This window comes from Drosophila ananassae (genome assembly GCF_017639315.1).
Source record: "Drosophila ananassae strain 14024-0371.13 chromosome 4 unlocalized genomic scaffold, ASM1763931v2 tig00000061, whole genome shotgun sequence".
Lineage (NCBI taxonomy): Eukaryota > Metazoa > Arthropoda > Insecta > Diptera > Drosophilidae > Drosophila > Drosophila ananassae.
The window spans coordinates 2,351,478-2,363,252 of NW_025319038.1; the positions used below are offsets into that span (position 1 = coordinate 2,351,478).

The window sequence follows — 11,775 nt, forward strand, 5'->3', positions numbered from 1 at the left end:
ACTTAAACTCAACCTACATCACGTGATCCTGTGTAAAACGATTCACAAGTAGGACACGCGGCATACCAGTCTACTTCAAGTGTTGCTCCCGTGAAACGGACCACAAGTGACCCCGCGTCATCTCATTACTTCGCGTGTTGCTCCCGTGTAACAGACCACGAGTTGATCCCGCGGCATACCAGTTTACTTCGAGTGTTGCTCCCGTGAAACGGACCGCCAGTAGACCCCGCGTTACCTAACCACTCCAAGTGTTGCTCCCGTGAAACGGACCACGAAGAGATCCCGCGGCATACCAGTCTAGCTCGAGTGTTGCTACCGTAAAACGGACCACCAGCCGACCCCGCACTATCTAACCTACTTCGAGTGTTGCTCCCGTGAAACGGACCGCCAGTAGGATCGGCCGATAAGGAATCAGCCGAATCACCATCCCAAAGGTGCTTGAGGAAAACCCTACCCAGGACTTCAAGCACGCAACAGCAATTCCAGCCTGATCACAGCAAGCGTCTGGCCAACCCGAGCAGTCCCTTGCAGAAACCAGGTAAATTTAGTCAGACTATTTACGTTCTTTGACTACGACTCCGGGACCTACCGCTACTCCCGCGAGTTCAAGTTTGACGTAGTTGCCGCATAACGCTCTACGGACGAATATTTGGTGACCCCGACGTGATCCTTTGCTAAAGGATCACAACCTGAACACAAGCCATTCGCCAGTTCATCTCAGAAAACAAACAAAAAAAAAAAAAAAGGGAAAAGGGATACAGGTTATGGGATCAGAATCATAACCTGTAACCCAGATGCTCATTGATGAGCAAATTGATACCAACATAGCCATCCAAAGGTTAATAAAAAATTTCACGAAGGACTCCGCAGAGCGAAAGCTCAAGGACGGATACTTCGAGGAGAGACTAAAACAGCTCACTCACTCATGGATTCAATTTAAAAGGAACGACGCCAAGCTCCGTGAGTTGGAACTAAACCCGGAAAATGATTATTTCACAAAAGCATAGGCGCCAGAAGAACTGGTGAAGAAATATGAAGCCATATTTTCCGATGGAATCCCATCAGGGTCGGGCCCATCACAAAGGCCCCGAAAAACAGGAGAAAAACTTGAGCCAACGGCACAAGCACAAGGAACCGAGGGAGAAGACCCTCACGTAACATCATTAAAACGCAGACACGAAGGACGGCTAGATGATATGGAAGACTTTCTGTGCAACCGTACCGAAGGAAGGGAATTATCCACACACATCAGACAACACATGAAGGACCTATGGAAGGAAATCGTCACGGGATTCTGAACGAAGAAACACAATCAACGTCAGTATCAACACAAAAACCCGCGATGGCCTCCCCATTTGTAATACCACCAGTCGACATTCCAAAATTTGACGGAGATTATTTAAAGTGGCCACGATTTTGCGACATCTTTACGGAACTAGTACACAATCAAGAGTATAGCGATGCTGTAAAATTCCGGTACCCGGAGAATCACGTGATTGGAGAGGCCAAGAATCTAATCTCCACAACATTTGGAGGACACGCCAGTTATCAAGAGACCTGGCAGCGACTAAAGGCACGATATCAGAATGAAAGAATCCTCATCAAATCAACACTTGCAACCTTGTTTGCCCATCCAAAAACAAATGGGTCAGCAGATCAACTACGCAACTTACATGATGCAGTGCTTAGAACGATTACCGCCCTTCACGCCCTGAATATATCAACAGTAGGTTGGGATCCCATTCTGATACACATTCTCGAAGAAAAATTAGATTCCCATACCCTATCATGCATAGAACTCGCCATCACAAACCCAACCTGTCAACCATCATTAAAACAGATGCTTGACCATCTAGAGCGGCAAGCAACCAGCCTAGTTACGCTACAAAAGACAGCGGTCAATAATGGGTTTCGCTCATCAACTCAAGCACCGGTTGAAAAATGTAGCATATGCACCCATGGCAATCATCGACTTCAAACCTGCCAAAGATTTTTAGACATGACTCCGAGTGAAAGAACACAAAAAATAATAAGGATGCCATAACTTTGGTGTTTTTTAAGTTAGTAATAAAATATCTTATGTACAAAATTTCATAAGGATCGGCCGACTATATCCTATAGCCGTCATAGAACGATCGAAATTGGCATAACTTTGGTGTTTTTGAAGTTAGAAAGATAGGATTTACAGATTCTATTTTGGGAAATAAAATCTGATTTGTCGAATTTCATAAGGATCGGTCAACTATATACTATAGCTGCCATATAACTGATTGATCGGAAATGCCATAACTTCGTTGTTTTCCAAGTTAGAAGGATGGGACTTTCTATGCATTCTAATTTGGACAAACTTATACGATCTGCCAAATTTCGTAAGGATCGGCCGTCTATATCCTATAGCTACCATATAACTGATTGATCGGAAATGCCATAACTTGGTTGTTTTTCAAGTTAGAAGGATGGGAGTTTGAATGGGTTCCTCTTTGGGCAAAATAATTCGATATGCCAAATATCATAAGGATCGGCCGACTATATGCGATCCGCTATATATCTAATAATATAAGATGCGTGGCGCCACCTAGCGGACTGCGACTCAACTGCAAGGGTATATAAACTTCGGCTTCGCCCGAAGTTAGCTTTCCTTTCTTGTTTTTAAGTTAAAAAGGTGGGTCTTAGTACAGATTGCATTTTGGGCGATCTTATCCGATTTGCAATTTTATTAGGATAATTGCCTTAACGTTGTTGTTTTTGAAGCTAGAATGATGGGACTGTCTACGGTTTCCGGTTTGGGCAATCTAATTCTATGCTTCATAAGGATCGGCCGACTATATCCTATACCTGCCATATAACTGTACGATCGGAAATGGCACAACCTTGCTATTTTTAAAGATGCTTGGGGCTGCTTCCAATATTTTTATTAGGGGAAATTCTCATAAGGATCGGACAACTATATACGATCCGATATATATAATATTAATATAAGCTTCTGCTTAACTGCAAGGGTATATCAGCTTCGGCTCCGCTCCAAGTTACCTTTCCTTTTTTTTTTCTTATACCCTTGCAGAGGGTATATTAATTTTGATCAAAAGTGTGCAACTCAGTGAAGGAGACGTCTCCGACCCTATAAAGTATATATATTCTTCATCAGGAGCACCTCCTGAGTCGATATAAGCATGTCCGTCTGTCCGTCTGTCCGTCTGACCATCTGTCTGTTTCTATGCAAACTAGTCTCTCAGTTTTAGAGCTATCGAGTTGAAACTTTCCACACATCCTTCATTTGTTTGCAGGCAGTATATAAGTCGGAACGGCCGGGATCGGTCGACTATATCCTATAGCTGCCATATAACTGATTGATCGGAAATGCAATAACTTTAGTGTTTTTTAAGTTAGAGGGTTGGGATATAACATCCACACATGTTATATTTAAAAAAAAAATATCTTATGTGCAAAATTTCATAAGGATCGGCCGACTATATCCTATAGCTGTCGTAAAACGATCGGAATTGGCACTTTGTTGTTTTTTAAGTTATAAAGACGGGACTTGGTACAGATTCTATTTTGAACAAAATAATTTGTTCTGCCGAATTTCATAAGGCCGACTAAGGATCGGCCGACTATATCATATAGCTGCCGTATAACTGAACGATTGGAATTGGCATATCTTTGGTGTTTTTTAAGCTAGAAAGATGGGACTTTCTACGGATTCCATTTTGGGCAATCGAATAAGATCTTGCAAATTTCATAAGGATCTGCCAACTGTATTCTCTAGCCTCCATATAAATGAACGATCAGAAATGGAACAACCTTAACTGCAAGGGTATATCAACTTCGGCTCCGCCCGAATATAGCTTTCCGTTCTTGTTTTGTGATAATTTATTATATAGTGAATGTTGGCACCTAGTGCCAAGTCCTACTAATCAATCAAGATGCATCAGCAGGTCACAATACATGGCACCTAGTGTCATCAAGATGCATCAGCAGGTCAGAATATATGTTGGCACCTAGTGTCATCGAGATGCATCAGCAGATTAGAATATACAAGCATCATACCTACTAGCCTATTATTAATGTAATTATAAGCATAAGCCAATACCCAACCTACTAACTCGCCACTAGTTGATGGCTCCGGAAGCAGAATCTGCGTGATCAGCGGGAAGAATGACCGACTGACCGAGGCAAGCCGAAACCAGCCAGCGAAGCCGAAATGCGTGGGGAAAGCAGTACGTGAACAAACAACCTGAGTCAGCAGACTCAGAGGTGGGTGACCCTGGCAGTAACCTTAGTTTAGCACGTCTAGAACTTTGACCTTTTCTTAGATTTAATGATGTATAATTAAGCATCTTATATAAGAGTTATTCTTCTGAAATAAAGACAGTTGCGAAATCAGACTCAATTATCTCGTTACTCAGTGTTGAAACTACGGCACTTAAACTCAACCTACATCACGTGATCCTGTGTAAAACGATTCACAAGTAGGACACGCGGCATACCAGTCTACTTCAAGTGTTGCTCCCGTGAAACGGACCACAAGTGACCCCGCGTCATCTCATTACTTCGCGTGTTGCTCCCGTGTAACGGACCACGAGTTGATCCCGCGGCATACCAGTTTACTTCGAGTGTTGCTCCCGTGAAACGGACCGCCAGTAGACCCCGCGTTACCTAACCACTCCAAGTGTTGCTCCCGTGAAACGGACCACGAAGAGATCCCGCGGCATACCAGTCTAGCTCGAGTGTTGCTACCGTAAAACGGACCACCAGCCGACCCCGCACTATCTAACCTACTTCGAGTGTTGCTTCCGTGAAACGGACCGCCAGTAGGATCGGCCGATAAGGAATCAGCCGAATCACCATCCCAACGGTGCTTGAGGAAAACCCTACCCAGGACTTCAAGCACGCAACAGCAATTCCAGCCTGATCACAGCAAGCGTCTGGCCAACCCGAGCAGTCCCTAGCAGAAACCAGGTAAATTTAGTCAGACTATTTACGTTCTTTGACTACGACTTCGGGACCTACCGCTACTCCCGCGAGTTCAAGTTTGACGTAGTTGCCGCATAACGCTCTACGGACGAATATTTGGTGACCCCGACGTGATCCTTTGCTAAAGGATCACAACCTGAACACAAGCCATTCGCCAGTTCATCTCAGAAAACAAACAAAAAAAAAAAAAAGGGAAAAGGGATACAGGTTATGGGATCAGAATCATAACCTGTAACCCAGATGCTCATTGATGAGCAAATTGATACCAACATAGCCATCCAAAGGTTAATAAAAAATTTCACGAAGGACTCCGCAGAGCGAAAGCTCAAGGACGGATACTTCGAGGAGAGACTAAAACAGCTCACTCACTCATGGATTCAATTTAAAAGGAACGACGCCAAGCTCCGTGAGTTGGAACTAAACCCGGAAAATGATTATTTCACAAAAGCATAGGCGCCAGAAGAACTGGTGAAGAAATATGAAGCCATATTTTCCGATGGAATCCCATCAGGGTCGGGCCCATCACAAAGGCCCCGAAAAACAGGAGAAAAACTTGAGCCAACGGCACAAGCACAAGGAACCGAGGGAGAAGACCCTCACGTAACATCATTAAAACGCAGACACGAAGGACGGCTAGATGATATGGAAGACTTTCTGTGCAACCGTACCGAAGGAAGGGAATTATCCACACACATCAGACAACACATGAAGGACCTATGGAAGGAAATCGTCACGGGATACTATGATCTCATCAATTTGGAGCCAACCTTAAAAAATGATGGGCATACTGATGGAAGATTTCAGGTCGTACGAGCAGAGTATTTTTCGTTTCTGAACGAAGAAACACAATCAACGTCAGTATCAACACAAAAACCCGCGATGGCCTCCCCATTTGTAATACCACCAGTCGACATTCCAAAATTTGACGGAGATTATTTAAAGTGGCCACGATTTTGCGACATCTTTACGGAACTAGTACACAATCAAGAGTATAGCGATGCTGTAAAATTCCGGTACCCGGAGAATCACGTGATTGGAGAGGCCAAGAATCTAATCTCCACAACATTTGGAGGACACGCCAGATATCAAGAGACCTGGCAGCGACTAAAGGCACGATATCAGAATGAAAGAATCCTCATCAAATCAACACTTGCAACCTTGTTTGCCCATCCAAAAACAAGTCAGCAGATCAACTACGCAACTTACATGATGCAGTGCTTAGAACGATTACCGCCCTTCACGCCCTGAATATATCAACAGTAGGTTGGGATCCCATTCTGATACACATTCTCGAAGAAAAATTAGATTCCCATACCCTATCATGCATAGAACTCGCCATCACAAACCCAACCTGTCAACCATCATTAAAACAGATGCTTGACCATCTAGAGCGGCAAGCAACCAGCCTAGTTACGCTACAAAAGACAGCGGTCAATAATGGGTTTCGCTCATCAACTCAAGCACCGGTTGAAAAATGTAGCATATGCACCCATGGCAATCATCGACTTCAAACCTGCCAAAGATTTTTAGACATGACTCCGAGTGAAAGAACACAAAAAATAATAAGGATGCCATAACTTTGGTGTTTTTTAAGTTAGTAATAAAATATCTTATGTACAAAATTTCATAAGGATCGGCCGACTATATCCTATAGCCGTCATAGAACGATCGAAATTGGCATAACTTTGGTGTTTTTGAAGTTAGAAAGATGGGATTTACAGATTCTATTTTGGGAAATACAATCTGATTTGTCGAATTTCATAAGGATCGGTCAACTATATACTATAGCTGCCATATAACTGATTGATCGGAAATGCCATAACTTCGTTGTTTTCCAAGTTAGAAGGATGGGAGTTTCAATGGGTTCCTCTTTGAGCAAAATAATTCGATATGCCAAATTTCATAAGGATCGGCCGACTATATGCGATCCGCTATATATCTAATAATATAAGATGCGTGGCGCCACCTAGCGGACTGCGACTCAACTGCAAGGGTATATAAACTTCGGCTTCGCCCGAAGTTAGCTTTCCTTTCTTGTTTTTAAGTTAAAAAGGTGGGTCTTAGTACAGATTGCATTTTGGGCGATCTTATCCGATTTGCAATTTTATTAGGATAATTGCCTTAACGTTGTTGTTTTGAAGCTAATCCTATGCTTCATAAGGATCGGCCGACTAGATCCTATACCTGCCATATAACTGTACGATCGGAAATGGCACAACCTTGCTATTTTTAAAGATGCTTGGGGCTGCTTCCAATATTTTTATTAGGGGAAATTCTCATAAAGATCGGACAACTATATACGATCCGATATATATAATATTAATATATAAGTATATTAATATATTAATATAAGCTTCTGCTTAACTGCAAGGGTATATCAGCTTCGGCTCCGCTCCAAGTTAGCTTTCCTTTTTTTTTTCTTATACCCTTGCAGAGGGTATATTAATTTTGATCAAAAGTGTGCAACTCAGTGAAGGAGACGTCTCCGACCCTATGAAGTGTATATATTCTTCATCAGGAGCACCTCCTGAGTCGATATAAGCATGTCCGTTTGTCCGTCTGACCGTCTGTCTGTTTCTACGCCAACTAGACTCTCAGTTTTAGAGCTATCGAGTTGAAACTTTCCACACATCCTTCATTTGTTTTCAGGCAGTATATAAGTCGGAACGGCCGGGATCGGTCGACTATATCCTATAGCTGCCATATAACTGATTGATCGGAAATGCAATAACTTTAGTGTTTTTTTAAGTTAGAGGGTTGGGATATAACATCCACACATGTTATATTTAAAAAAAAAATATCTTATGTGCAAAATTCGATCGGAATTGGCACATTGTTGTTTTTTAAGTTATAAAGACGGGACTTGGTACAGATTCTATTTTGAACAAAATAATTTGTTCTGCCGAATTTCATAAGGCCGACTAAGGATCGGCCGACTATACCATATAGCTGCCGTATAACTGAACGATTGGAATTGGCATATCTTTGGTGTTTTTTAAGCTAGAAAGATGGGACTTTCTACGGATTCCATTTTGGGCAATCGAATCAGATCTTGCAAATTTCATAAGGATCTGCCAACTGTATTCTCTAGCCTCCATATAAATGAACGATCAGAAATGGAACAACCTTAACTGCAAGGGTATATCAACTTCGGCTCCGCCCGAATATAGCTTTCCTTTCTTGTTTTGTGATAATTTATTATATAGTGAATGTTGGCACCTAGTGCCAAGTCCTACTAATCAATCAAGATGCATCAGCAGGTCACAATACATGGCACCTAGTGTCATCAAGATGCATCAGCAGGTCAGAATATATGTTGGCACCTAGTGTCATCGAGATGCATCAGCAGATTAGAATATACAAGCATCATACCTACTAGCCTATTATTAATGTAATTATAAGCATAAGCCAATACCCAACCTACTAACTCGCCACTAGTTGATGGCTCCGGAAGCAGAATCTGCGTGATCAGCGGGAAGAATGACCGACTGACCGAGGCAAGCCGAAACCAGGCAGCGAAGCCGAAATGCGTGGGGAAAGCATTACGTGAACAAACAACCTGAGTCAGCAGACTCAGAGGTGGGTGACCCTGGCAGTAACCTTAGTTTAGCACGTCCAGAACTTTGACCTTTTCTTAGATTTAATGATGTATAATTAAGCATCTTATATAAGAGTTATTCTTCTGAAATAAAGACAGTTGCGAACCCGGAAAATGATTATTTCACAAAAGCAAAGGCGCTAGAAGAACTGGTGAAGAAATATGAAGCCATATTTTCCGATGGAATCCCATCAGGGTCGGGCCCATCACAAGGGCCCCGAAAAACAGGAGAAAAACTTGAGCCAACGGCATAAGCACAAGGAACCGAGGGCGTTAGATGATATGGAAGACTTTCTGTGCAACCGTACCGAAGGAAGGGAATTATCCACACACATCAGACAACACATGAAGGACCTATGGAAGGAAATCGTCACGGGATTCTGAACGAAGAAACACAATCAACGTCAGTATCAACACAAAAACCCGCGATGGCCTCCCCATTTGTAATACCACCAGTCGACATTCCAAAATTTGACGGAGATTATTTAAAGTGGCCACGATTTTGCGACATCTTTACGGAACTAGTACACAATCAAGAGTATAGCGATGCTGTAAAATTCCGGTACCCGGAGAATCACGTGATTGGAGAGGCCAAGAATCTAATCTCCACAACATTTGGAGGACACGCCAGTTATCAAGAGACCTGGCAGCGACTAAAGGCACGATATCAGAATGAAAGAATCCTCATCAAATCAACACTTGCAACCTTGTTTGCCAAAAACAAATGGGTCAGCAGATCAACTACGCAACTTACATGATGCAGTGCTTAGAACGATTACCGCCCTTCACGCCCTGAATATATCAACAGTAGGTTGGGATCCCATTCTGATACACATTCTCGAAGAAAAATTAGATTCCCATACCCTATCATGCATAGAACTCGCCATCACAAACCCAACCTGTCAACCATCATTAAAACAGATGCTTGACCATCTAGAGCGGCAAGCAACCAGCCTAGTTACGCTACAAAAGACAGCGGTCAATAATGGGTTTCGCTCATCAACTCAAGCACCGGTTGAAAAATGTAGCATATGCACCCATGGCAATCATCGACTTCAAACCTGCCAAAGATTTTTAGACATGACTTCGAGTGAAAGAACACAGAAAATAATAAGGATGAACGCCTGCATAAATTGTTTATCACTATATTATACAGTCAACTCATGCAAATCCAGGTTCTCATGTCATGTGTGCAAAAGGAATCATCACACAATGCTGCACAGTACTTCTACGCGAACAAGTGCATCCACAACCAGCCAACTTACAACCCCGTATGTACTTCTAGCAACCGCCGAAGAGGAAGTCCAAGGTCCTACCGAAGCACGACACAAATGCCGCGCAGTGTTCGATTTCGGATCACAAGTGAATTTAGTGTCTCAGGAACTAGCTGAAAAACTCGGAGTGCAATTAGCACCATCTGACATTACCATAAGAGGTATAGGAGGCACAAAACAAGCAAACTCCCGAACAGTACTAAACATCGTTAACTACAAACTTCAAAACACAAGTTGTGGCGTATGTACTACCAGAACTCATGACGAATCAACCATCGGAGCCATTTATACGCCCAAAAAATATTCCACCAGAACTTCGGTTGGCAGATCCCAATTTTAATCAGCCACAAGAGATCGATTTGCTGCTTGGGGCCGAATGTCTACCACAACTCATCGAACCATTACATATAAACCTAGGACAAGGACAACCGTTACTTCAACGGACCCCATTAGGATGGATTATATCCGGACCAGCAACAGCCAGCTCGGTGGTATACACAAATCCGCCTGTAAGCAGTGCCCTATCCACCATGGAGGAACCAAGAATCGATAGATTGCTCGAACAATTTTGGAAATTAGACACCCTCGATGAAAACCAAAAGGCCCTTACCACGGACAAGAAGTTATGCGAACAGCATTTCATAGAAAATATAAAAAGGGGAGCAGACAAAAGATTAAGTGTACGCCTACCATTTAAGGAAGATCCACAAACATTGGGAAATTCCCTTCCATCTCGGGATCCTGACCTCCAGAAACAATATGTGCAATTTATGGATCAATACGAAGAATTAGGGCATATGACTAGATTGACAACCAAACAACTAACATCAAACCATTATGTCATTCCGCATCATTATGTATTAAAACCTGACAACAGTACTACCAAACTTCGAGTTGTATTTGACGCTTCAGCAACAACGACAAGTGGAAAAGCTTAAATAATTTATTACGGATTGGCCCAACAGTGCAAAGTGAATTGCTATCCATTCTCTTACGGTTCCGATCGTATTAAATTATGATACACCCAAATGACCGCAAGTTTCAAATTATATTATGGAGACGCAACTCCATGGAACCATTAAAATATTATCAACTGAACACTGTTACTTATGGCACAGCAACTGCTCCATACTTGGCCACCCGATGCTTGCAATATTTGGCAGACACAGCACCTGAACATCTGACTCAGGGTGCGACTGCACTACGACAGGGTTGTTATGTAGATGATTGTCTTACCGGAAGGCACACCATCGAGGAGGCACTAAGAAAAAACGATCAACTAATAAACTTGTTGGGAGAAGCAAAATTTAAATTAAGAAAATGGTGCGCAAACCACCCAGCATTACTAGCAGACATTCCAGCAGAAGACCAAGAAATGAATCTTGATTTCAGCAATTTTACTGAAAAAACCGTCAAAACTCTCGGAATTATTTGGGATCCACCCGGAGATTGGCTTCAAGGACGTGCAGCGACAGAAGACACTGGAGTCATCACTAAGAGGGTCGTGTGTTCAAAACTTGCAAAAATCTTTGATCCTCTGAGGTTGTTTGGTCCGGAACTGGGTTCGGAACTCACCCATCAGTGGCAAGCATTCAGATATGACGTTCAGATCCTAACAACAATAAGAATTCCAAGATGTGCACTCCCAGCTGACACATCCGGAGGCATTCAGCTACATGTGTTTGCAGACGCATCAGAAGCAGCATATGGGGCAGTGGCATACTAACGAACAAAGAATAAGACAGGCGATATTGTCACACGGTTGCTATGTTCAAAGGCACGAGTAGCACCCCTGATAAAACAGACCCTACCACGCTTAGAACTCTGTGCAGCAGTATTAGCAGCTCAGGTCACAAGAAGAGTAGAAAACGATCCTAACGTAAACTTAGAAGCAATACATTTATGGTCAGACTCAGAGATTGCACTGAA

The 11,775-nt window shown here is 42.7% G+C and overlaps 1 protein-coding gene across 1 annotated transcript; it reads left to right on the plus strand.

The window, feature by feature from the left end:
* Positions 1–5,853: 5,853 nt before the first annotated feature.
* On the plus strand, positions 5,854–6,222 carry LOC123257773. Its single transcript, XM_044717752.1, has one exon. The coding sequence runs from the start codon at positions 5,854–5,856 to the stop codon at positions 6,220–6,222; it is 369 nt and encodes a 122-aa protein (XP_044573687.1).
* The last annotated feature ends 5,553 nt before the right edge of the window (positions 6,223–11,775 follow it).

Excerpts from the sequence above, each read along its gene's own strand:
- LOC123257773 (XM_044717752.1), top strand. The coding sequence starts at position 5,854 with ATGGCCTCCCCATTTGTAATACCACCAGTCGACATTCCAAAATTTGAC.